Below are 28,000 nucleotides of genomic sequence, written 5' to 3'. Positions count from 1 at the left end.
ACGGACTTTAGGGTCTGTTGAAGGTTTTTATTCATTCAAGGCACAGCAGAAGTGTTGAAAGGTCAAAGATGTCAAAACATTCAGCGCGAGACACACAGACTACGCCCCGCCCCTCCACTGCGGTGGGCGGGGCTACGGCTACATTCTCGGTCTGAAAATAAAACGAACTATAATGTGTGACATCATCGCAACACTTATGACACCGAGGGTGAAACACACTCACACGCACATCTGCTACAATAACAAAATACTCTCTGGTGATCGTAAGACTTCATCTGTGGACAGTTGTGTACATTTAACCTCCAGGGTTTGTGCTGCAGGCCTCAAACTCATACACGAGAAGTTGTTGGTTCAAACCCCAAACCGTTCAAGTGTTGCCACAATAGTGCAGAAAAAAAGCAGCGACAATAGAAAAGACAAACACTCGTGTTAACCTGGATTTGTTTAAAGTTTCATCCTTTGGCTTTGTTGAGAAAGTAAATTCACAAAATATTAAAAATAAAAACATAGCTACAGGTGGAGATCAATGTTAGTACATCAGTGTCAGAATATTGAATGGCTCAATTTAACATTTATTAATTTATGTTGTTGTTTGCATTTTTTTTTATTGAAAAGTTTTTTTTAGCATATCATTTTTGAATTATTATTATTGTTCTTTTTTAAATCAGTAATTATTTTACACATAGAGTTTGATATTCCTATTCCAATAATTCACAAATAAATGTTCTAAATTCAATATATTTATATTTCTTTTATTTTAGCCTTTAAAATAGGAACATTTTAATAACAAAGTTAATTTTCTTTTGTTGAAATATTTTTGGTTTTTAAAATTTGAATTATTTAAAAAATAATTCAATATTAAAAAGTAAAATTTGTTATATATTTTCGAAATTAATGGTATTTCTTTTAGACATAGAGTTTGATATTTTTATTCTAGTAATTTATAAATTCATTCATAAAAAAAAGAATTCTTTCATTAAAAAAGAGAATTCTTGGTTTTAATACTTTGAAATTAAATGAAACCATTAGATATTATGATGACACTGACATACTTCCACAGAGATCACATGAAGACATTCATTGTCAACGGACTTATTGCCAAAAAAGTTGCGACACACGAGAGACCTGTTGGTTGTTCAAGTATAAACATTGCTGAGAGCAGCAACGTGTCTCTCCACTTAAGAACACAGAGCACCAAAGGAAGCAAAATCCTATTATATACACAGTAAAAACAATCAAACACAGAATCATTGAGTCATTATTTGCTTTTCTAGAAAATAGAAAAAAGAAATCATGCAAAAATATATACCTAGATCTGAATAAAGTCTTGTGACAGGACTTACTAAAATATATTATTGATCATGATATATGAGCAGAAAGTGTCTCCAGGCTCTGAGGGAAGAACTCAAACCAGAGACAAATATTCAATAGTTTTGTGACACACCTGTACTCAGGGCGTGTACTTTTACTGCTGACGGAACTTTTGTGTTGCTCACTGGTACCACGGCGTCTTGCGAACCCAGCGGAGGGTGCATCCTGAATCTGTCCGGATCTTGATGGAAGCTGCTTCTGCTTCTCTGACCGTTTCCTTCACCGACTGCATGAGGTTTTGGGCGTTATGGACCAACATCTCAGTGGCCTGGAGCAACAGAGAAGGAAAGACTTTAAATTATCAATCATCATAATCATGTCTGAGCAGAATGTTTTAATGTTCAAGAATCTAAGATGACAATTTCCTTTTATTATTATTGTTATATTTGTATTATGTTATTTTTATTATTATAATAATAATTGTTATTATTATTGTTATTAATATCGCCATTATAATCATCTTCAATCATTTTATTATATTGTAAATATTATTATAATATTATCATTGTTACTTTATTTACTATTATTATCCTAATTGTTATTATTGTAATCATCATTATTGTTATTATTATTATCATCAACACACCTATTATTGTTATTATTATTATCATTATTATTATTGTATTATTATAATTATTATTGTTTTTTAGCTGCCATACATTTTTAATTATTGTGAAAGAAAGCAAACATTTAGTTTGCGAAAAAAAAGTTTTTTTGTTTTTACGTAAATATTTTCAGTGGTTAAAAATGTATTTTAAAAAACAATCTTTGAATGAATTAACACACAATATTGTTTGTGGCATCAAAATAACGCCAGTATCTTTGAAATCAAACATTTATCACAAATAAATGCATTTAAATTTATTTTCTAAAATGAGTCGAGTTTAATTTAGGATAAATCATTTTATAGACAAATATTATCACCAGATTTAGCGCAGTAAGTGGATCATTTAATGAATATAGTACATTTATAATGGTGTAAAATGAATCCATTCTAACTGATTACAGTTTACATTTTCTTAATTCAGAAAAATATATATTTTTTAAACTTGTGATGTTACGCTATATTGACTTGTGACCAGTCGGTGTCACCAGAGAGCCTGAAGGTCTTCTTCACCTGCTCTGACTCCTCCTCGCTGATGTTGGTCCTCCCCAGCATGGTGGCTTTGACGGTGGACAGGATCTTCAGCTGCGTGCTGATGGTCGGGATCCGCTCACACACCTCCAGGACAAACATCAGGTCAGAGTTCAGCACCTCCAGGTGCGCGGCAAGCGGCTCACCTGCAGCAGGTTGGTCCTGATGCGTCGGTCCGTGCACTGCTTGGCCACCTCCTTGGCCAGCCGGGTCACCTCGTCCGAAGCCTTGGCGATGTCTTTGGCGCACTGGATCAGCGCTCGCTTGTTGCCGCTGCCGCCTCGGACCAGACGAGACATCTCCGCCATCAGCAGAGCCATCCTCTTGGCTGCACCGATGATGTCGTTACCCTGAGAGAACACACACCTGTCACACACCTGTGGCTCAGGAATCAAACTCTGCCTTTACTTCTGCTTTTCACCCTTCTCTTGTTTCACTATTTAGTGTTCTTTTACTGTTGATTTATTTTGGCTGCAATCCATTGTAAATTTAATTTTACGTTAGAGTTGTACTTTTTACAGAAGCAATGTGTTAAAATTAGTTTTCCATGTTTTTTAAATTCAAAAACAATTGTGATAGTTTAAATGTAATTCATGGAAACAACCAACAATGAAAACTATATTGAAAAAGTAATTCATCTCTAAATGAAAAGGAGTGAAAAACAGAAGTGAGAACAAAGCAGTTGTTGTGCTCGTGATGATTCTCACACATGACGGCGATGCAGTAACACACGTGTCTCGCAGACACACAACAAGCATGTTCAGCAGTTCGTGCACACATGACGTGATGGCGCTGAGATGAACAGTGTGAGGTTAGTTCACGAGAGCTTGTGGACGGTGCGAAAACCCCGGATGAGGATGATGATGAAGAAACATCACGGACGTGTCCGGAAACTGTCATCGTCGGCTTCATGAAGCGTGTGAGTCACACACACACACACCTGTGTGTACCTGTGAAGCAGCAGCAGCTGGTGTGTGTCACAGATGCAGTGTGTGCGTGTGCGGAGGTGTGTGTCTGTCCCTGGTTTATGTTAGTGTCAGACCTTGCTGGACCACTTGCGAGCCTCCTGGTGGAGCGCCTGCGCCGCTGCCAGCATGGGTTGATTGACAGGCTGGTTGGACGGCATCATCAGCAGCTCTGGCTCATAGTCATCCTCACCATCAGTAAACTCATCTTCATCATCTACCTCCCTCTCCTCTACTGCCTCCTCATCCTCAGGCTGGGCGGGGCAGGGAGGGGAGGTCATGGAAGCAAAGGAAAGGGAGGGAACGGAGGCGGGAGGAGAGGGGGGAGAAAGCCGGGGGAGCAGGAGGGAAGGAGGCATTTAGTATATGAGGCTGCAGATGGTAGAACACAGGAAACTGAAAAAAGCCAGGAGATGAAGCCAGGAGAGATGGTTCGGTGGAAGATGGATAGGAAAAGCAGAGTGTTGCTGGTTCCAGGCCCTTCCTGGGCCTGTAGGACTGATCTTTGTCTCTGTGCTCGCACAGTATGGAAGTATAGCAGTGACATCACAATGTTGAATTTAACATTTTAAATGATTCAACTTTGTTTTTTAAATTAATTCTTAAGCATTTAAAGGCTAAATGAGGTTTTTCTTTTGTGAAAATATTCAACAACATTGTTCAGATTTTTTTACACAGATTTTTATATTCCAATAATTCAAAAATAAATGTTTTAAATTACTTTTTTTATTTATGTTCTTAGTCTTTTCAATTGAATATAAAAGTGTCACCAGACTACACCAAAAGAGTACAGAGCTACTAGTAGTGGCATAGTGGCAATGAATTTAAAAATATTGATTTTTGAAAATACATTTCTTAAAATTTTGAAATCACAGTATCTAAATCATTTTGAAAATATTTGAATATTTTTCTTCAATTTGTCAAAAAAACAAAAAAAAACAAATGAAACCTTCCATAAACAAATTATTGAATGAAATTAATCCAAATATTTCCTGTTAAAAACGAAATGTTTCGAAGAATAAAATATTATTCAATTCAACAGTACGAAAGACTCTGACATACTTCCAAAGCAAAATAACTCAAACATCTCAAAGATATTCATAATGGCAAAATAGGATTTAAGCTAGCCAGTGATCCCGATTACCTTCTGGACCCTAGAATCCCGAGGGGTTGCTCAGCTGCAGCGAAGCTCAAACAACCATTCTTTGTTTCTACTGTATGTGTTGTGCTGTAAGGCTTAATATTTCAAAGGCTTAACAGGTAGGAAATAAAAAAAAATCGTTAAAAATGGGAATGTAAGTTTGAATGTTGGAATGAGAAGCTTAAGTGTGTTTGACGGCATTTAGATCAACAACAGAGAATATACAACAAAAGTAAATAAGTATGTTCACATGTATACAGTCCTTCATATAGACATCACCCAAGACAGGGTTTACAGATAAACAACAAATCAAACAATGAAAAGTTCTGAGTTTAAAACTCAGCAACACTGTACCTGACTCGGAGGTAATGTAAGGATAAAATGATACACAAAGATATAAGCATGATAACAACAATTGTAAACACATAAATAATCTTGTATTCATAAAAAAAACATAATGTACATTGGAATAAAGTGGTGTTTTCTTTAATCAAACAAAAAATTGAATTTCAATATCCTCTCACAATTTCTATGTTGTGTTTACAACACTGGCAATAAAGGTTTCTGAATCTGAAATATATAAACACGTTATATTTTCTTTTTTTTTATTAATATTTATTTTTTGTCAAAGAACAATGTTATTTCTTTGTATATATTTATGTTTGTATACACTTTACTACAATTAACTTTAACATATAATTTTGTATGTATTTCAACATTTCAACATTTATTAGACCATGTATTTATACATTTATTTATTTATAACTATGTCATTTATCATCCTTCAAACTTGTTGGCGTTTGTTTCCTGTTACATTTTTCTGGAAACTTCAAAAACTCCTCACAGTACTTGTAAATGTGCCTCCGACCCACAGCAGTTTAGTGGTTACTTTGGTGACCAGGTGGAGTCGCGATGTGAAGAGCAATGTTGAAAAATAATTTGTAAGTGTGTATGTAAGGTAGACAAACATTTGTGTTAAATACTTTTGGCAGCATCTAAAAGGTTGTTATGACGATTGTAAACACATAAATAATCTTGTATTCATAAAAAAAACATAATGTACATTGGAATAAAGTGGTGTTTTCTCGAATATAGTCACAGTTTGTGTAACGTTGGATTTGCTTCTGTTGTCATCACTATGTTAATTAGTTTTCATTTTCTTCTTATTTGATTATGTTATGATCCACGTACTGCGCTAAATCTAGGGTTATTTTCATGAAACTTGTGTACCTTATAGAAATGCAAATATATTTGAAAATATTAATTCCTGATAAATGTTTTATAATTTCACAGCAACTGAAATTTTAAAGCAACATTATTGTGTGTTGATCTATACAGAGATTGATTTTACAACACATACCTTTTGTAGAATACCATTGGAAATCATAATAATTTTAATTAATACCAAAGTAAAATGTGTGTTTTTTTTTTCATAATAAACTATTATAGTGATCATGATAATTATAATAACAACAAAAACAGCAATAACAAAATTATAATTAAAACAACATTAATAACAATAAAAATAATAATGCAAATTAATTATATATATATATAATATATATACACATATATATACACATATATATATATGTGTATATATATTATATATATATATATATATACATATATAAAAAATCTGAACTCAATAGATACATTTCTGATGACAGTTTATTCATCACAGCAACTATGTAGTAATTCATTCAGAGATTGATTTAAAAAACATACTTAAAAAATATGGTTTAATACATTTTTTCCCCCATAATAATTGAGCATTCATTATAACAATACCAACAATTATAATAAAATGGATAATATGAATGATAACAATAATAATAACTATAATAAGTGTTACGAAAATAATTTTAATAATGATAACGATTATAATGATAATAAGAATAATCATAGATGCTTCAATATTTAAACTTAAAACACTAATATTTTGTTGTTTTATGGAGATAATGATTCAAACCAGAGCGCTTGTGTGACAGAACAATCTTCTCCACCACTCCTCTCTCACCTCATTAGAGGTCAAAGGTCAGGCTCTTACTTCCTTCTCATCCTGACGTCAAGAGGTTCTACACACTAGAGGCTCAACTGTCCGATACAAACCCTCGTGCATGCATCAAACAAAGACGACACAAAAGTTAACCAGATGACAGTTTCAAGTTTCCTTTTGAAATTGGAATCAGGCAACGATGTCCACATTTCAGGAAAAAATTCAGGCTTCCACAGAACATTCGTTTGAAATGATGTGTGTCGCAACAGCAGAACTCATGGTGCTGACTCTCGGGAGGATGTGAGACACTTACTTTGCTGGACCACTTCCGAGCTTCATCGTGCAGCTGCCGGGCCGCGACCATCATGGGCTCGCTCAGCACCTCGCCGGCCTTCTGCTCCGGGAACTCCTCGTCCTTTTCCTCGGGAGGTGGAGGCCGAGGAGGCGGGACTTCTCCCTCTGGCAGGGGAGGCTTCGGTGGGGCCTGTTCATCGCTGAGCTGCAGACAAGAAACACAAAATATGGACAAATAAGATTGTGATTTCTATGGAAGTATAGCAGTGGTTTGAATAAAACTTGTAAAATCTTGAAACTATTTTAATTTGATTTGAATTTATTGTTTTGATAATAGAATATTTTTCTAAATTATAAAATAAATAAAAATAAATAAGCAAAAATAATCAACATGCTGTCTTAAGAGTAACTTTTGCTTCCTAAAGTTTAATGAAGAGTTCCTCACATGAAGCTGGTCCAGGTCTGGGGGGGGAGGAGGAGGTGGAGGCGGGAAGTCCGGCTCCTGGGGTTGAAAGGCTTCACGAACTTTTCCAACAGAAGCTAAAATCCTCAAGCAAGAGTCCAAATAGGCTTTCTGCAGAGCTGAAAAAGTATGTAACAATTACACAGTGATAAAGACAATTTCTATATTTCTAAACCATCAAGATTGAACAAGATTGTCCCTGGCTCCCCCCACTGTTAGAACAGTGTCACTGCAACAATGTAAAATGGGGCTCTTACGGACAAGAAATTACATATATATAAATAAACGATTAAATACAGAAATTAATGAATGAACTGAATGCTTCATTTCGAACATATGCGGGTACATAAGAAAATAAACTTAAGACAAACAAACAAAAACAATTAGATTAGCCAATAATAATGATAGTCAAAACAATAATAGTCAAAACAATAACAACAATAGACAAATCAATAGTAGTCAATAAAATAATAATATGAAACCACAAGGTTTAGCATAAGCTTATTTAAACCTACCTACAACTCAATAAATAACAGCAAACCGAAATTTACATATTTACATGATATATATTTACAACATGGAAAATTAATAGAGTAAATAAATAATACATAAATCAAACAAAAAATCAAACAAAAAATTGAATTTCAATATCCTCTCACAATTTCTATGTTGTGTTTACAACACTGGCAATAAAGGTTTCTGAATCTGAAATATATAAACACGTTATATTTTCTTTTTTTTTATTAATATTTATTTTTTGTCAAAGAACAATGTTATTTCTTTGTATATATTTATGTTTGTATACACTTTACTACAATTAATTTTAACATATAATTTTGTATGTATTTCAACATTTCAACATTTATTAGACCATGTATTTATACATTTATTTATTTATAACTATGTCATTTATCATCCTTCAAACTTGTTGGCGTTTGTTTCCTGTTACATTTTTCTGGAAACTTCAAAAACTCCTCACAGTACTTGTAAATGTGCCTCCGACCCACAGCAGTTTAGTGGTTACTTTGGTGACCAGGTGGAGTCGCGATGTGAAGAGCAATGTTGAAAAATAATTTGTAAGTGTGTATGTAAGGTAGACAAACATTTGTGTTAAATACTTTTGGCAGCATCTAAAAGGTTGTTATGACGAAACAGCTCAAGATACAAATTACCAACATTTTAACTGTGTTATTTGAGAACTTTGCAATTGCTGACTCATGAAATAAGGACACAAGAAGATAAAATACATGTTCAAATGGAGAAAATGGATCTTGCTTGCACAGCAACAATATGTGTTTTTTTCAAGTTAATTTGTGTATTCTTTACACTGAAATATATTTGTATTTATTTATTGTATTTATGTAAAAAATCTTAAAAAATATAAAAACAAGAAAAAAAACAAGACAAAAAAATAGACCTAAAAAACTTAATAATATTTACTAGTATAATACTAACCAATAATCACAGAAAAGATGAAAGAATAGAGAATATGTGCCTAAGTTCTGCTCATTTGTTGACTGACCTTTATCCTGAATATTTCCAGCCACTGCTTTCGCATCCATCACCATGGGTGAGATGGTGTGTGACAAGATGTCTGAGGCGTGTTTCACTGTATCCCTGAACTTTGGATCTTCGGAATTCTCCACTTCCCTCTTGGCCACTAAAAGGACCCGATTGGCTCTTCTGGCGATGCTGGTTGCCCCGGCAACCAGCATCTGGGGCTGAACGTTCGCCATGGCAACCCTGCACTTGTCTATGTCTTTCTTGATGGCTTCCTCTGAGGCGTCGAGCAGAGACTTGGTGTCAATGGCTTCGTCCACCAGACCTGTGGAAGCAGAAGCTCTCATCTCTGCATCGTTCAACATTGAAATTATAGCTCCAAAGCTCTCACCAGTGAGTCTCTCCACGTTGTCGATCCACTGGTTCTTCATGGTGTCAAAGTGTTCGTAGGCGGCTCTATTTCCTGGATTCTTTAGCAAAATTCTGGCAGCTGAGGTTACCTGCACGAGATAAAAACATAAGAAAACAAGATTCCTACTGAAATAAATCATATAATATTTGTTTGTTTGATTTAACATTTCAAATGTTGAAACTTTAAATGTTTTTTTGGAATGTTGTTTTTTTAAGCATTGAATTTTAATTATGTATTTATTGACATTTGTTTTAATTAATTAAATAAACCCAATAGTTTATATATTAAAAATTATTTTTTACATATTTAAAACATATACATTTGTTTAATCTTAAATTAAATTAATTAATGGAAATAGAATATCAAATACTATGTTTTGAAAAATATATATATTCCAAAATAATAACTAAATGTTTAACTCTTGTGTGAACTCAGGGTCAAGGTGACCCGAAGGCTGGAAAACCTCCCTGGCTTCCATAAATACATATGCAGCTGTGGAGGTTGTTTACATTGACCCAAAGAAACCACGAGGGATACCACAAACACATTTGTTTTCAGGCCTTTGGGTCACCTTGATCCTGAGACAACAAAAGGGTTAAAAAAAAAAAAAAGGTGTTGAACTACCTGTGGCGTGAGCTCTCGGGAGTTTTTGACGGCGGCGTGGATTCCTTCTACTGTGCTCTTGTTGGCTGAACCTACAGCAGCTGCCTTCTCTGCGGTCGCACCCAGGCGACCAGAGTGAGCCTCGAAGTTCCCGGCGCGTTCATCGAACACCTGAACGTTCATCAGGATGTCAGAGAAAATGATTCACCTGATATTTTACTTTTTTACGTAAATATATTCACAAATAAATGCATAGATGATGGTGTAGACGACAGAAATTAATCAGAAAAAAAGGTTATTGTCAGTAAACACATGCATTTTTTTTAGGATATTGATTTTATCAAATAAAATGAAAATGGATATAGGTTTATTTGGAATTCTTTCTTTATTTGGTGTGAATATGAGATATATTTTGTTGCCTTCAAATGAGTAACAAGCGTGTTTATATCATACATGGGTGTCAATTTAATTTATTTTCCTTTAACCTCAATTTTACTTTTGTAGAATGTCTCTGTATAATTGTTGATTTCCATAATCTATGTCTCTAATCTTATTTTAAACCCTGACATCTCAATAGGTCACAATATCAACATAAACATTAAGCCCACATTAGTTTGAGATCTGACTCAAGGTCATTGTAAGTTACCTCCAGTCTGTTGGGGGCGTCAGCAGGAGCAGTCGCTGCCACCGCCAGGAGTTTGACTGGAGTCGTAGTGTCGCTGAAAACATCTGACACTTCCTGTGTCATCACATCCTGCATGTGCTGCCTCAGGTCCTGCGTGAAAGTTTTCCCATTAATTTCCTTGAACTAACATATGTACTTTGAACATCACATCATTATGAGGTCATTTGAGGAGATACCGTTCACATCTATCAATCAAGATACCTTCAGGCTGTCTTGTAGTTGTGCTGCAGTGGCCCGTGCATGAGGAGCCTCAGCCTCGCCCCTGCCCGCCATTTCAGCCAGAGCAGCCATGAGACCTTCTGTCCGGTCACAGCGTCCAACCATGTCCTGACGGTACGGACCCATCAGGCCTCCTGCCAGCCTGCGGCCTTCTCCCACCATCCCCCTGATGGCTGCCTGACCTGCACAACAATCTTTATTTCACTCACATTCACTTAGTAAATACAGCTTAAGGGAAGTTTAATAAGACTTTTAAATATTTTTCACATTATTTGGAATCAAATTAAAGACCAACCAATATAGTTAACCGTAAAATAAACATTTTAAGTCCAGAGAAAAACGTTACTTCACAACAATAGAGTTGATTTAGAAAAGATTTCCACACAAAAATACACCGTGCCTGGTACAGTTTTCAGCCATTAAGAAAAATGTTGGTCGGAAACATTTTCATAGGGTGCTGTTTCTTATGAATAAATCAACAAATATTACCAAATATTATTTAAAGATTTGAAACTAACTCAAAATCCTACTTATGTGTGTTTACATTTTAAGACTTTTGAAAATTAGATTGAAGACATATTAATGCCAATTACAGCCATTTTTTAGATTCATGAATTTTTATTAATTTTTAACATTAATACAAAATGTTGTTTATTATCACATAATAGTATAAACAATAATTTTGTTTTATTAATTATTATCTTTACTTATTATTCCTTTTTTTTATTTATTGTTTTTAATAAGTGTAGTGTATTTCTAATATGTGTATTAAGTGCTAAAACAACATATCACAAAAGGCAGACAGTGTTCCTCCCTATTTCAATTACATTTTTAAACACTGGGGGGAGACAAACAAACATGTTCAATCTTCCGCAAGTAGGACTGCAGTGTTCGATCTTCCTTTCGTATATCAGCGCAATTTGAGCGACAAATATACGTCCAATAAAATCTAAGACGATATGTATATTCAGACGTGATTATAGCACTTTTTTAGAATAGTACTATTCTACAATAATACAAATTGTACATTGTTAGCTAGGACAAAACAAGTGGTTAAGAAGAGCGTTTGTCTTAAGTATCTAGAGATGAACAAAAACAATAAGACGATAAATGGATGGCTGCAGAATAGCATGTCATGGGCCATTGGAAGTTTTATACAGCTTTTTTAAAGGTTGTTGTGTTATTTTTGATACATTGCTGTTCAGTTTTATTGTTGTTTTTAGTAGGTTTGTGTGTGGTATGAAACAGTTTCTCTGGTGTGTGTTTATTTAAGTAAATACTAAACATGTGACAGTAACAAACAACTGAGCTTGGAAACTGTGTGCTAAGAAATCAAACTCACATTTAGAGGCGTCTGTTTCTGATTTATTGATCATTTCCATCAGACCAGCTTGTTTATAATGATCAACAGAGCTGACTGTCTTAGTGGTTTGATATGTTTTTTTCCTAAGTGAAGGAATGAGGGAAGTACCTGTGTTCCACTGTAGCATCTCACACTCTGTCCTCACATAGCAGCGTGACAGGAGATAAGAAACATCAAGAATCAAGAGCTTTTACTTCCTTCTGGGGTTAACTTACGGAAACATCTTACCACCAAACAAACATTGTCATTTTGTTCACGACGAGTCGCAGCACTCACCGACTCCTCGGTCCTCCACTCCCGGGTTGTTGGTCCAGCGCAGGGCCTGCTCCATCTTCCCCTCCAGAGTGACGGCAGGTTTGGCCGGCCTCATGTTGGCCACAGCTCTGTTGGTTTTGGACTGAAGGTTCAACAACGCCGCGCTGATCTGCTTGGCCAGCGCTCGAGCCTCCGGTGTGTCACCTTTGCCTCTGAAGAATAAATGAATTTAGTCGCACATGTGACCACCATCAGAGGAGAAGTGGTCATCGTCAATTTTAAAATATATTTCCTGACGTCACAGCAATCAAGATAAAACTTGAAATGAATCTTAAAATCTGAACTGATGTAATTCACAAACTGGGACTGCTTGGGTGTTCCTCTTCTCTTTGAACGTTTATACAGTTTGCACCCTTTTATGGTCATAGACCAGTGCGACTGTGAGTCAGAAAAAATATTTCTTTCAGTGATTTACTGATGCAACAAGGTCGTTGTGTAGTGTTTGCCTGTAACCCATCACCGGTCCTTCTGCACACGCACATGGAAGTATGCCAGTGACATCAGAATATTGGATTGAATTTACATATTTTAAACGTTGATTTTTTTGCTGTTGTTTTTTAAGAATTGAATTATTTCTGGAACAATATTATTTTTAATTATTTCCAAATTGAAAGTTCATTCAATCTGATTTTTTTTTTATTACTTGTTATATTCAATATAAAATGTTGGTATAAAAGTGACAAAAAAAATTGAATTTAGAAGAAATTTGAATTGAATTATTGGAATATTAAACTATATTTGTAAAAAAGTTCAATCATTTTGATTTTTGATTCAATTATTAAAAAGACAAACCTTTCAATATAGAAATGATTGGATTCAATTTTACAAAACGAATTAAACATTTCAATATAGAAATTATGGAATTAAATTATTCAATAAAAAAGATAATATCTTTTTATTTTTTAAACAAAAAAAAAGAAGAAAATGCAATGCCTAAAACAACATTTCAATCATAAATCATCAATAAAAAATCTTTTAACATTTGAAATGTTAAATTCCACCAGTCAATATTCTGATATCACTGTATTTCTATATTGTTAACCATCACCGGTCCTGCTGTGCCCGACACAAGTTGTACTCTGAGTATAGTGACCTTATGTTGGCGCTGATGTTTAATGTGGACGGGCAGCAGCACAACATCCAGACAGGTAACACGTGCCACATATATGTCACCTGAGGTTGCAGTTTGAGCCTGAGAATAGATGGTCATTCCAGAACAGAAAACAACGACGCGTCAGCAAAACAATCTTACTGTCTGCGCAGATCGACTAGTCTGGCCGTCAGACCCGCGATCTCGCCGATGGACCGCAGGATGTCGTCCCTATCTTTGGGGTCTTCACACAAGTCTGCGATGCGTTTGGCCTCGGCGAGCAGAGCTCTGATGTTCTCCTCACCCTCAGGACCACCGTGAGGATCGGCCAACCACGCCTTCAGAAACAATATTGACTTAGTATATGATTATAAATCAAAACAGTACATTTTAGATTTTTATTTTCAAATGTATGAAACTTTGATTAGAAAATCTGTCGTTTTGCATTAGATTTTTTTGAATAATTAATTCCAAGTATTACTATATTAAAAGAAAAAAACATTTTTATTGAATGATTAAATTAAATCACTTCTAATTATACAGACTGGTTGGATGTTTGGACTTTCAGCCAATCATGTGACATTCAGACGATCATGTGACGACGATGAATTCAATTATTTTAAAAAACATTTCAATAAAAAAAGATTCAAAGCTTTCAATATTCTGATGGCACTGATGTACTTCAATGTAGGTCATGACAACGTAGATACACAGTATATTGATGGTTTCATCCGACCTGTGCAGGGTCCAGCCTCCTGGCTATGGCCTGCTTGGCGTTGATCAGAGCCTCCAGTCTGCGGGCAGCACTGTCCACTTTACCGAACAACAAATCCAGACCCTGAGAGCACTGGCTGGATCGCTGCACACACCCTGGGCTCGGACCCTGACCTCTGATGAAGCAAAAGAAAATAATTTACGTCACCACTAGGTGTCCCTGGTGTCTCTTTAAATGTCCTCACCTGAGTCTTAGATCCACAATCTGGTCAGTTATCTGTCCCAGAGCTTTACTTGTGGCTAGTATGTCCTTCCGCTCTCGGCCGGCACAAAGCTCTCCCACCTTCCCCGCCTCGTCCAGGATGACACGCAAGGCAGCTTCGCCGTGGTCGCCTGGTGACGTGGAAACTCAGAGGTTATGATAAACATACATCAAGCGTGTGTAGTTTGCAAATGAATATACCTGGTTGTCCATGAGGGTCCTTGAGCCACGATTTAGCAAGTGCCATCTTGGACTCGATCAGAGCCAGAGATCTCTTGAGAGCCTCCATGTCCTGAAGGGAAGAGATAAGAGAAAAGTGATTAACATCCATATTAAAAATAGATTGGGTATATTACATGGAAAGATATAGTTCATGTTGGAATATTTATCATTCTTATGCTAAATGTACATGTTCTTTTTATTTGTAGATGAAATATTATTTAAAGTTTACCAGTTTATGGTTCATTATTTGTGTTTCTTTGATGAAATCACTCAAAAACTTGCATGAGGTTGTTATGTAAAGTTAAAGACACGATGAACTGAATGATATACTTGCTAGCTTAGCCATAGCTAACAGAATTTACCAGTAAACCTTATGGAAGTATTTCAGTATATCAGAATATTGAACAGTTAAAATCAATATATATATATTTTTTCATAGTCTGTTTTAATTAACTATAGAAATCCTGGCAATATTAAACCAACATCTCTCACAACCTTAGAGGACCCAAGCTTTTCCAACTGTTTTGTAAAGTTAAACACACATTAAGCTAAATTATATACTGTACATGATAGCTTAGCTATGGCTAACAGTGTAAAATTCAACACCCTGTAAACTTATATATTTGGTAAATGAGATTATAAATATGACAAACTACATCTGGAAAACCAATCTGTCATTTATATTAAATTGTGAACATTTTGTGACAAGTATTTATAATGGGAAGGAAAATCGTTGTATTTCATTGAGACGTATTTGTAAAATTAGAATATGTGTAAATAACAACAGAAGGTTGAACTATTTGAACTATTTATTTATATTTATTTCGGTTTTATAGTTGTATTATAGTATCATTTTTTAACAATTTTTGTATGATAAATGTAAAAATATAAAAAGCATCTTTATAGACATCATTCAAAACAGTGGAGCCCATTTTAATACAAATATTAGAATATCACTGAGAAGTATCTGTAAAGCTAAGCCTTCTTATGTTATATACACAGATTATACTACTAAGAGATAATATTGTAACCAAGGAGCCTTCTGAAATATTCACACAGTTTCTATTAATTTATAGGTTTAATAGAATTGAAAAAAATATATAAATCACATGTATAAACAGATATAATCTTATTTTTTGCGCTTTATTTTTTCTATTAACTAAAATAATATGTAGGTCATCAGGAAGTCAGAAAAACTTTTTTCTGCGGTTCCTAAAACACAGACATAAAATGTGTCTATCAACACATGTGGAACATCCACAGCAAACAAACACACACACCCACGAACATCATCAAGTGTTGATGTGCATAGAGACATGCAGGGTTACAGGTTAAACAAGTGAAACAGAACTCTTCCAGGAAACACATTCGATTGATGTGCCAGATTCATTATCTGAATGATCTAGAAGAGTCATGACCCTTCACCTCCTCACACTGTACAACAGCGAAACATGACCTTCGTTTAAGTCATCTGTCTAAAATGATTGACAGCTAGCAGATGAATTACATTGTGTGTCCACAGTGCATCTTCATCATCATCATCATCATCATCATCGTCGGTGGAACAGAAACACAACACAGATTTCTCTAGTATTCCTTCCACATACACACACGTGCATGCTGAGACTGCAGAGGGCCAGAGAAAGAGACTTACCTTCTACAAGGAGGAAAAGAATGGATGAAGAAGATCAACAAAGAAAAGGAAAGAAAAACCAGGAGTTATACTATCAAGTGAAACGAAAAAATGGGCACAGAGAGTCAGGAGGAAGCTTTGAAACAGTAGAAATGAATCAGATGGAGGAGAATTGTTTTGAAGTATATCTTGCAGAGTAAACACACCTTGTTAGCCCAGGCGTCTTCGTCCCACGTGGTCAGCTGCAGAACTCGCATAATCTCATGGATCTCTGAGCTCATCTTCTCAAAAGTAAACTTTCTGTTCCTCTCGGCCTCCTCCACGCCGACACCCCGGCTGCTTTTGGTGGCAACGAAGATCTTAATGGCTGCCATGGAACACAAATATTCACGTATGTAACATATGTGTACAATAAAGGAATACATATGAAACATTCGAGAAATAATATAGCAGTATATTAAGTATGTGTAAGTGTATAATTCAATTCATCAACTATGATTTAGTAATAAAAAGTGTAATAAGTGGTAGAGAATTAATTAATAAATGCTCTATATTAGTTATAATTATTGATATAAATTAACATAATTTGAGCTCATATTATTTTTGCATTGATTGCAAATGTTATGTCATTTTATGTTCAACTGCGTGTATCAGTTCCATCACAGTATTAAGTGGTTGAATTTAATATTTCTAAGAAAAAGTATTATTTGAAGAAAAACGTTAGAATTATTTTCCCAAGATTAAAAAGTTTACTTAAAAAAACCTACAAATAAAAAAAATCTATTGAATTTGGAAATGTTATTTTTTAATTGTTGGAAATTAGAATATCAATCTCAACAATGTTTTTAAAAAAACATTTTTTTAATGTAATTATTTATTTAAAAACTAAACTAAACTAAACAAATAAAACCTTTTAATAAACGAATTATTTAATTAAATTATTTAAACTATAATATTTCAAAACAACAACATATCAATAAATAATTGAAAGTTTCAACATTTTAAATGTTTAATTCAAACATTCATAAAACTGCTATATCTTATTATATGTGTGTCCATTAACTGATTTAGCAAAAAGTAACTGTGAAAAAAACAACTGTTCATTCGTTGCGGAACACACACACAAACCTGATATCAGAACAGGAAGCAGTTCTTTGACAGTGTTCATGGAGTTGATCAGCATCTGTCTGTGCTCCTGGTGTGTCAGCTCCTGCTGTCGCTCCTCAATCATCTTTGACATCTTGGTCATCCCTGGGAGAAGCAGTGGAGAACGTTTTACTGACGGTTACATCTTAGAAGCACACACAACCTTTCGCCTCTCATCTCCTGTGAGCAACGATTATCAATCAAAGCATCTCACAGTGTCAGAGGAGGTTTTATATTTTCTTTTATGAGGACAATCTGCAACAGGTGGCACATGATACGACTACACATTGATTGCTTGGATCAGGAGTGTTGACACATTTCATCATGGGAGCTACTTATAAAACAATCGAGTCAAAATGATCTAGCTACTATAAAGATATATTTATTCACAAATAAATTTAAACAATTTTGAATTCTTGATATATACAATGTATGTTGCCATGTTACCATTGATTGTGATACTGTAGAAACAAGGATATATTTGTAGTATGGTCGAGTACTTGACTCTGGTGTTACAGAATTTACAGACCACATGACTCCTGAAAAAGTCGTAACTGATTAAATCTGTTTTGTTACCAAAATAGGTCCAAACATCAGCTTTAAAAGCTGCTGGAGTAGTCTGTATCCTCTCGTCCTCAGTAATCCCTAGAATTTAGGGATTTCATTGTTTTTTTTGGAGGACGTACAGAATGCTGCCATCTAGCAGGCTCACAGTATCAAATGTAACATACTAACTTTGTTCAAATAAACACTATTTATTATTACAAGCAAAGCGACCCATTGGTTCAATTTCTAACTTGTAGGGGGGGGGCCTTCACAAACAGTGATTTTCTGTTAGTGTGTAGTGTCAATAAAGTTGTAATTGTACTAGTATTGACAAGATAAAATATCAAACAGACAAAATGTAACATTTGAATTATGTGACTGAGTGAACTGATGACAGGTTCAGTCTCATCATTCAAGGTGACTGCTCTGATGAATCACGGTGACCTCTGACCTGGCCCAAGGTTCTTGGTGTAAGTGATGAGGTCCTCCATGCTCTCCACCACCTCAGCGACGGTCAGATATTCCAGGATGCCTTTACACACTCGCATTATCTTGCGAACCTGCAGTTTAAAAACGCGGTCACATTGATGTCACGGCGATCACGTGACCAGAAGAGTTTGTCTTGTGACCGTGAGAAGTTCAAGTCACAGATTCAAGGCCAGGGAAAAGACATAGTGAGTCTTAGACGAGCCATGTGATTCCACTTACACATCAGACAAGCATACCACAACTTCACACGTAGACACATACACACCTCGGAGGACTTCGTAATACCACCTGACAATGCTGACCTTTGACCTTATATCCCCGCACAATGCTGGGGTTTAAATTACAGTGAATGGAGTTTCTCAGAATGAGAACACAGAGATCCTCAGATATTACAGGAAGTCGTTTGAGCCCGGTGATTAGATCTGCTTCTCTGACTCATTAAAAGACCAGCAGGAGGTTTGACTTCTTCTTCTGTGGCTATATAAAGCTAGAGTTCTCTGACCTCAACATCTCTTCATGACAAGCATCATCCAGGACAGATACGTGCCTCTGCCTCGTCGAAGGTGAGCAGCAGGTCCGACGTCCCCGAGAGGATCCCTCTCGATCCATCGATCAGGTAATCCCGGGCAGGAACAGAATATGGATCCGCCTTCAGCATCTGAGCCGCCTGGACCAGTTTAGAAGATGAGTTCTCCACCCTGCAACCACAGCAACATGACTTTTGAATGTTGAATTTAACATGTTTACCACTTTGAATAGTTTTATTGAAAGGTTTATTTATGCATTGGATTCTTTTAGGAAAAATAACTTCTATATTGGAAGGTTTACTTTTTTCGTTTCAAAAAATTTAATATTATAATTTTCAGAATCCAATCTTTCTAAATCCAATATTTTTTAACTCGTAGCCTTTTAAATCAATGGGAAAATTGTGGCACTAGTATAGCAACATATATTATATTATAATGATTTTAAAAAGCTATTTATTAAAGGAAAATTGAAAAAAAAACATTCATGGTGGCACTATTATAAGATCAATTTTATATTTAGTTTAAAAAAGGCTAACAATTATTAATATTGGATTTAGGAAATTTAACTAAAAACTACTTTTTTTACTCATTTAAAAAAAAAAAAGCTAACTTTTTAGTGTGGTCTTGGTGTCATTTAGTGACTTTATCACAGGAGTCTTTCTCTGAAATTGACTGATCTATTTTATGAAATCTTAGACATGTAAATAATGTGTCATGTAATGTCAACAAATATGTTGAAAAGGATTTGTCCCCAACCAAAAATACAAATAAAATCCATAATATATGTCATATTGATAATTGCTCTCTGAAATGTTTTTTTTTCCCCCAAAAAAGGTATTTTCTCTGACACGGCAAGACGCTTGTTTTAGTCGAGTTTAATCAAAAATAAACTTGTAAACTAGTGAAATATATATACTGTATATATATATTTTTTGAATTGTATCATTTTTAACAAACAAGAGCATTCATCAACTGTTTTGTAAAGTTAAGGACTTGAAATGAATTATACACCTGCTAGCTTAGCCTAGCTAACAGCGTTAGCTGCTATAAGGTGATATTTACCTGTGAACTCATTTATTTGGGAAATTAGATTATACACATCTATTATAAGACCACAAACCTGTAATTTATAATATTAAATTGAGGACATTTCATGATATAAATATGTTTAATGAAGGAAAATGTTAACATCTCATTGAGACTTAAATCTACAATAAGACAACCACCTTCTAATTTATAGTATCGAATTGATGTTATATAATGTCATAACATACAGAATTTTAGATAGTAAATAAAAAACAAATATCTAATTGAGGCTACGTTTCTATTGTATTGTTAAACCTTCTGTTATTAACACAGATATCTTTTTGATAGTTATTTTTATAGTATAATTTAGTACAAACAACATCATTTAAAACATTAGAGGAAGGGTTTTCAACTGTTTTGTAAAGTTTAAGAAATTATACTGAATGACATACTTGCTAGCTTAGCCATAGCTAACAGTGTTAGCTGCCGTGAGGTGAAATTTAACATTGTTATTTATGAGATTATAAGTGTATCATTTCCAATATTGAAATGAAGCCATGTTACCACAGGAATATTGAAATACAAATAATAATAGTGATGACTTTTAAAGAAATAAATGCAGTGAGACTTCCTCTCAAACTGTGCTGTGAGTTCCCACAGTCGACTGGATCGGGTTAATGTTCTGGTCTGGATCAGAGATCTTCTAACCTAATGAAAGTGAACTAGAACATCTTGATACGCGCCTGCTTTTTATGATCTCAATGGTCAGGGTATCGATGGCTGCTGGTGCATCTATATTTAGGCCAGTTCACATTCCCACATGCCCCCTCCGAAGCCCTGCGACTCAGATTTATGGTTCGTGCCACGAGTGTTTGAGTGTGTGGGTCTGAGCTTGACTGTAAATCTGCATGAAATCAGCTCTGAAATTGAATCAACAAAATAAAATCACACAGAATGATCAGAAAGCAGGACACAACTCAAATATTATTCAGATAATTCAAGCAAATGTAATTTAAAAAAGGAAGTCTGAGTCTCTCTGAGTTCATGTCTCATGAACAACAATCAAGCTCTCAGTGGTGCGACTGCTGGAGTCGCCCGGGTCACCCGCCTTCAACTCTATCAGCTGAGTGAAGGACTGAGAAGTGGCTCTTTGTTGTGGCGAGCACGACACTCTTATTATATTTTGATCGTACTTGATGAAGGCTGGAGGCATGTCTCTCTTCATCAGCTGGTCTTCAGTGGTCTGAACCGTCTCCTTCCCCACCTGGGAGTCAAAATAAAGTCATCAGTTGATGAATCAGGAATCATGTTTAGAATAACGCGACAGTCAACGTCATGTTTTTTTCATTTCATTTCCTGGAACTATTGAAACTTCTTTGCCAAAAATCCTCTTCAAACCTCAGTCACTTGTTCAATCATTTAACAAATTTTTTTTTGTATTTCAAATTATATTTTTATCATAGTTTTTAGGTTTATATTTTCATAAAGTGTGTATAAATTAAAATGATTCCAAAATATTCTTGTTCATACAGTATCAAAATATACAATATTGTTGCCCCTGTATTTTGTAAGTAGGTATCGCCAGGTTCTTGCAAATACAAACAATTTTATACAATTTTATACAATACAACAATAAAACATTTAAAATCACCTACATCTCCTTTTGGGAGCGGACTTTGTGGTGCAGTGGATTTTTTTTATTGTATTATTTATTTAATTTCTACCATCTTTTTTGCTCTGTGAGGGAGAAAAGGAGGTTTGTGTAAAAAACAATTAAAAGAAATGTAATCGTGATGAAAACATGTTTTTAAAGTACATTGAATAATAAAAAAACATGGTTAATCAAAACAATAAACTAGATGAAACATGAACATTTAAAAATAAAATCTCTACTGTCCCATGACTGCGCCGCACTGAGCATGACAACACAAAGATTTCAGTGTGTCAACTGTGAGCTGCAGCTCATGAGGGTGAAAATGATGCGACAACCACTTTCTAAAAGCCTCAGACGCCGACATACAAACACACAAACACACAAACATGGTAGTGACTCAATGACGACATCAGCCTCTTCCGGCTGCGCTCAGTTAATAGACTTTCTGGCTCCACACACACCATTTCCTCCACAGATGCAAACATCAATCATCTGGATGATGAACAGGTGATTAAGCAGAAAATCTGAATCTAATAGCTCATATTTGTAGAATCGCTCAAGTCTTTTGACTTATATTAACATGCAAACATTTTAATGTAATCAACATTAAAATGAATCACAGGCCCACATAAGAGGAAAAAAAATAAATCTAATCATTCTTTTATTTAAACGTAAATAAAATATGTTTCAAATGAACAAGAAATAAGATATTTTTTTATAATGTCTTGAGATAAATAGAACTTTTTTTCTTATTCTTACCCTTTTTTTTGTCCCTTCTTTATTTTGACCCCTTACCTCAAATAAATTGAATGATACTCGAATACTTGCTTCCACGTTCTGTTAGTGAGTATTTTTTTCCAAATGTGCCGTCAGATGTTTTGATTGAAACATGGCTGATCTGTTCTTAAAATAATTTAATTCCACACTTTCTTAATTATGATCCTCAATCATTGACTTCATTGATCTCCATAGAGAAATCTCACAGAGAAATGCTACATGCAGTGCAGGCTGGTCCAACAGCAGGACCTTCAGAAACATGTTTTCTATGTGTGTAGTGTCAATAAAGTTGTAAATGTTCTTGTATTAACAGAATAAAACATCAAAGTCAACCGACAACAATTTACTCTTGTCACTCTCGGGACAGTTAACATGAAAAAACAATACATGTTGTTTTAGAAGTACTGTATGTTGTTTATGATCATTTATAGATAGTAGGTGAGTATGCCATTAATATACAGATATCATTGGGTCAAACTCAAGGCCAGGGGGTCAACCCACCAATTAATTTTATGTGGTCTATAAACATCTCAAATTCTGATTCAATAATAATAACAATAAATTACCTAAATAAGTGTCAATCAATGTTTGAGCTTCACCAAGTCTGTGAATCGCCAGAGAAACGCTTGTGTTCACATATAGACAAGGAAGGAAGAAGTCTAATATTGCTTTAAGATTCTTCAATCCCGTTTAATGACTTGTAAATGTCAATCGTGCCATTTAGCTCAACACACTTTCCGGAGGCTTAAAAATATTTCAAGAAAAAAAATAGTATAATAAAAAAAAAAATCGGAATAAAATCAGGACCATAATTAACAAAGTGTGGAATTAAATTAAGTGAAAAACAGATTCTGCTTCACCAAAAATGCACTTGTAGGTTTATATTTACATACAAAAGGCTTTTATCAAGATCGGACCAAGATGTGATGAATCTAGCTCTACCAGTATCTCCTGAATAAATGGAACTATTTAAGAGCTGCAGCTGAGAGAGCGAGTTTCCTGTAAACCGCAACATCGATTATTCAATACATTATTAATGAAAGCTGTTGTGAGCGTGTCTTAAAGGACTGACAGGAAGCAGCTGACATTTAAGTCAATACACTGCAGACCGTTGCTGTTTTTTATTCTCTATTCTTCCATCTAATCTTGCTCCAAAATCTCCAGTTTGGCCCTTCACACCTTTTAAACACATTCAATTCAGTTTGTATTCTATCAAACCTTCTCGACTCTAATATTTATGTTTTATAATCTTTATATATATTTTTATTAGCATGGTGTAAATGTGATTTGAAAAGATGTCTATACATAATAGAGGATTCAAAGTAAAAAAAGGAATAATGGATGATAATGACGACTATTAATTATTTGTGTTTGGCTTAATTATTGTTTAATATGAATTGTTTAATCAAAGTGTTTGAATTGAGTTTAACCTAAAGTATCATACAAAGCAACATTACACTTACAAGACAAGTTTAAATGTTCAGGCAAGTGCAGCTTAACTGATAAAAAAAAGTTATTCATTCATTCACTATCACTGATTCCTTAGCGTGGACCCTGGGTCTATCCCAGTTTCTAAGAGGCTTTTGGACTATGGGAGGAAACCAGAGTACCCGGAGTAAACCCTAACACATCCACCAAAATGAAGATTAAAAGGCTCCACAGTAGCTCCGGAGTGTTGTATCCTTGTTAGGACTGTCAACCGGGATATACTTAGCAATATGTTGATGTGTTTTTTTGGGGGGGACCTCTGGGGTTCCAGAAAAGAAGTCAGGAGACTTGAAACCTCTACTGTGGTAGGTTGTGTAATAGTCTTCTCCAGTGTCTCCACACAGTCCAGCAGATATCAGGTGTTCTCTCTCCTCAGTACCAGCAGCTTTGCTCAGCGTCTTACCTCCACCAGTGTGTGGTCGCTTCACTCAACGCTAATTCTATTTATTCCTTCCTCCCCCCTCCCCGAGACATACTTGGCATCTCTGCACCCTCCTTGAGGAGCAAACACTCGACAAACATCAACTGTCCGTCAAACCAACCTCCTGAAGATGAACCTTCTGATCACCTTCTGATTCAACACGACCTGTGAATGACCCACTGAGTCAGAGCCTCCACACTGGACCAGCTCAACGGTGGAATCGTGTGACTTTCCTCACAAGTGCTCAATGAACAAGCTTTCTAAAATAAAGAGAATGAACTCACAAGGACTTGAGTCGAAGGTGTCTTGTTAAGAAGCATCTTGCAGCTGTCACTTGACAAGTGTTGTCCTCACATGCCTTTTGTGCACTCTTTCAACACTTTCACTCCAGTGTGTTCGGCTCGTCATGTCTTTTAGTAAATAAACCTCCAATTTGCCTTTTTATTTTCATATAAAATAATTATTCCTTGAGTTTCCAACAGTGGGGGGAAGATCAATGTTTTTCTGTGAAAATTATTTGAAAATAAGTCATCAAGTCTATATAAAGTTATACGGTTCAGCAACCAAAGACAACTTCAGGGTGAGACTGACCAACTCAAGCAAAACACAACGTCTTTGAACAGAAAAGTAAACTAAGAGATCAAATGCAAACTGTAATTCAATTATAATGTAACAATTATTTTATTTCAATCTCATCTTGTCCTTCACATCCATTTTAGTATATTTGTAAGATTTTTTTTTTTTTAACATACACTTTGAAACATACAGAATTTTTCCTTTTTACATGTCATATACGCACAATCGTAGAATTCTTAACTATAATCAAACAATGTTGAACTATAATCAAACTATTTTAACTGTACTCCAACTATTTTCCACTTTTATCAAACCATTTTCAACTGCAAACAAACAATTGTAACTATAATCAAACAATTTACAACTAAAATAATAAAAAATGTAACTGTAATCAAACAATTTTCAACTGTAATTAAACAATTTTCAACTGTAATGAAACAATTTTCAACTGTAAACAAACAATTTTCCACTAAAATCAAACAACTTCCAGTTGATCAAACACATTTTTTTAAGAGATTAAAAGGATAAGAGAAAAGAACAAATATCTTATAAATATATTTCTATTTCTCTTATGAGCAGTATTTTGTTCAGTGACATCCCTTGGGCTGCTTTTAACCTCCTCCTGCTCACTGTCTGGTGAACTGACAGATCTAGATGGAGGGATGTTCCCTGGAGCAATGGGACATCAGTTACTCTCGTCATCATCTTGGAGAGCAGCTGGATGGTGTCTCTTCTACTACCCAGTGGCTTCTATGACAGCTGATTTGATTTGATATTTAGAAAGAGATGTTTTTGTTTTAGTGTTGAGATCACGGCTATAATACTTGAAGACTGTTGCTCCCCTGCCTGGTTTGTTCAGAGAATAAATATGTTAACTGCTACAAAGATGTCTTCAAGAATAACACCACTCCACATGTACCTGTGGCATTTGAGATGATCAAAATATCTTGTTTGATTAGCAGTATATTGTTTGATTAAAGTTCAATTTTTTTTTAATTTTCTTATTTTAATCAAAAGAAGATTATTTGATTACAGTTAAAAATAGTTTTGCTTGAGTATAAATTGTTTGATTACAGTTGAAATTAGTTTGATTACAGTTGAAAAATGTTTTTTTAAAGTTAAAAGAAATGCCTTGATTATAGTTGAAAATAGTTTGACTTCAGTAAACATTGTTCGATTACAGTTGAAAACTGTTTATTTAAAGTTAAAAAATGTCTTGATTACAGTTGAAAATTGTTTGATTACATTTGAAAATGTTGGATTATAGTTAAAAATTGTTTTATTGCAGTTCAGTTGCAAATTTTGATAGAATGAAAAAGGTTTTTATTAAAGGTTTTGGTTTGGTTTAGTTTGATTACAGTTGAAAATTCTATGATTGTACTTGAGTGATGTGTACAAAAACAAAGTCTAAGGTATATATATTTTTTAATTACAAAATTAGTGCAACAAAAGACCGTAACGCATCGAGGAGTGGAGATCTTAAAGTTGTTGATGTTGTTCAACAATTTTCTCATCATTAAAGGTTCATACTTTTGCATGTTTCCTGTGAACCAGACAGTGTGTTGAGGCTCATATCTATGTTGATTTTTCCGGTCACTGCCCAACAACAAAGTGTCCTGAGATCCTGCTGTTGTTGACTGAAGCTCGAAAATTGAAATGAATGATAACATGTCGACTTAATTTAAACCTTGTTAGTCTATGAAGGAAAAACAAGGTTGTCTCAAAAGAGTGACTTTGTCCTCCTTACGTTAATGCACTTATCTCTTTTACATCAAGAATTCCCCTGCACCTACCCGCCCCAGGTTGTGTGACCATTCATACTGGTTTGTCCAGTTCCTTTTGAACACTCAAATAAGATAATGAAAATTCTGATGATAAAAGAACCACCAGAACAAGAGGAAAGAACTTGCAGCAGGAGGTCCAAAGCAACACAAATCTCTTGGATCTATAAGGACCTTTTAAAAACCATTTCAAGAAGAAAAAGCATCAAAGTTCACCGTCACTCCTGTGAGCCACAGGGACCTAAATACGCAGCCATGTGTCACGTTCAACCAATTATCGCGGTAATTGGTTGGAAGTTCGAGCAGAGAAAGAGCCTTTGACGAGAGTCCAGACTCACCCGGACCAGGTTGCTGACCGCCGCCTGCACCGCCGCCACCGGTACCGTCAGGTCCGGGATCGCCTTCCCATCCACCTCCCCCTCCTCGTGCATGATGACCAGGTGGGAGATCTGCTGGGCCACCGGCTCCAGGATGCTCTCGATGGTCTTGGTGTGAAACACCGGCATCGTGGATGACTTTCACCGCAGCGAGGACAAGACAGAAAAAACGGGTCGCGGATCCTCCTCCTCCCTCTCTGTGGGTCCAGCAGGAGGACGAAGCCTCGCCTCACCTCCGCAGATGAGCAGGTTAATCTGGACGACCAGACCCGGGTCGTCCAGTGGGAGCGACTCCGATCGTGACAGAAGGAATCACCGCCCCTCAGCCCCACGCGGACGCGCGCACGACGCTCCTCTGCGCGCGCACGAAGGCCGCAAATCAGGCTCCTGCCTATGACGTCACGCATGCCGGTGCCCCCCGAAAGGAAACTTAAGAGATTCAGGTCAAGAATCTTAACCACGACCAGGCGCCAGTCTTATTGATAATAATAAATAAAAAATAGACCCGGATGAGAAGGTTTTAATTAAAAGATTGACACTGGATCAGGTCAAGGGGTCAAGTCTCCAGGATGTCCAGGTCTAAATTAGGAGATGAAATCCACGCCACACTGCTGTTCATGAGACTCTCACATTGAAATGCTGGTTAAGATTTAACATCTTTAATTCAGGCTCCATTTATTTGATCCATTTTTCTCTTTGTTTCCTCTTCTGACTCTTAGTTTGAAGCCCAGTCTTTCAATTCGAATTTAACATTTCAGACGTTGAAACTTCATCACATGATTGGCTGAAGGTTAAATCATCTTTTG

At 35.4% G+C, this 28,000-nt stretch overlaps 1 protein-coding gene across 4 annotated transcripts; it reads right to left on the bottom strand.

The window, feature by feature from the left end:
* Positions 1-6: 6 nt before the first annotated feature.
* On the bottom strand, positions 7-27,997 carry LOC148069760 (vinculin-like). 4 transcript variants are annotated; one of them, XM_087801989.1, is made up of 23 exons: positions 27,156-27,995; positions 21,314-21,384; positions 19,115-19,265; positions 18,530-18,638; positions 17,515-17,637; positions 16,593-16,753; positions 14,733-14,823; positions 14,515-14,662; positions 14,292-14,445; positions 13,718-13,893; positions 13,559-13,657; positions 12,427-12,617; positions 10,770-10,969; positions 10,530-10,658; positions 9,905-10,054; positions 9,260-9,368; positions 8,891-9,193; positions 7,351-7,487; positions 6,925-7,110; positions 3,549-3,725; positions 2,653-2,856; positions 2,489-2,593; positions 7-1,639 (listed from the first exon to the last, which is right to left on the bottom strand). In XM_087801989.1, the coding sequence occupies exons 1-23, from the start codon at positions 27,321-27,323 to the stop codon at positions 1,493-1,495; spliced, it is 3,489 nt and encodes a 1,162-aa protein (XP_087658115.1). In that variant the 5' UTR covers positions 27,324-27,995; the 3' UTR covers positions 7-1,492. The 4 variants fall into 4 exon arrangements, with proteins under 4 accessions (XP_087658115.1, XP_087658118.1, XP_087658116.1 ...); XM_087801992.1 differs by lacking the exon at positions 3,549-3,725 and having other exon boundaries at positions 27,156-27,997; XM_087801990.1 differs by lacking the exon at positions 13,559-13,657 and having other exon boundaries at positions 27,156-27,994.
* Positions 27,998-28,000: the final 3 nt, after the last annotated feature.

The sequence above is a fragment of the Callionymus lyra genome, chromosome 11 (assembly GCF_982586985.1).
Source record: "Callionymus lyra chromosome 11, fCalLyr1.hap1.1, whole genome shotgun sequence".
NCBI classification, from domain to species: domain Eukaryota; kingdom Metazoa; phylum Chordata; class Actinopteri; order Syngnathiformes; family Callionymidae; genus Callionymus; species Callionymus lyra.
The sequence above is the reverse complement of the archived record's forward strand: the minus strand, read 5'-3'. Positions and strand labels throughout refer to the sequence as shown.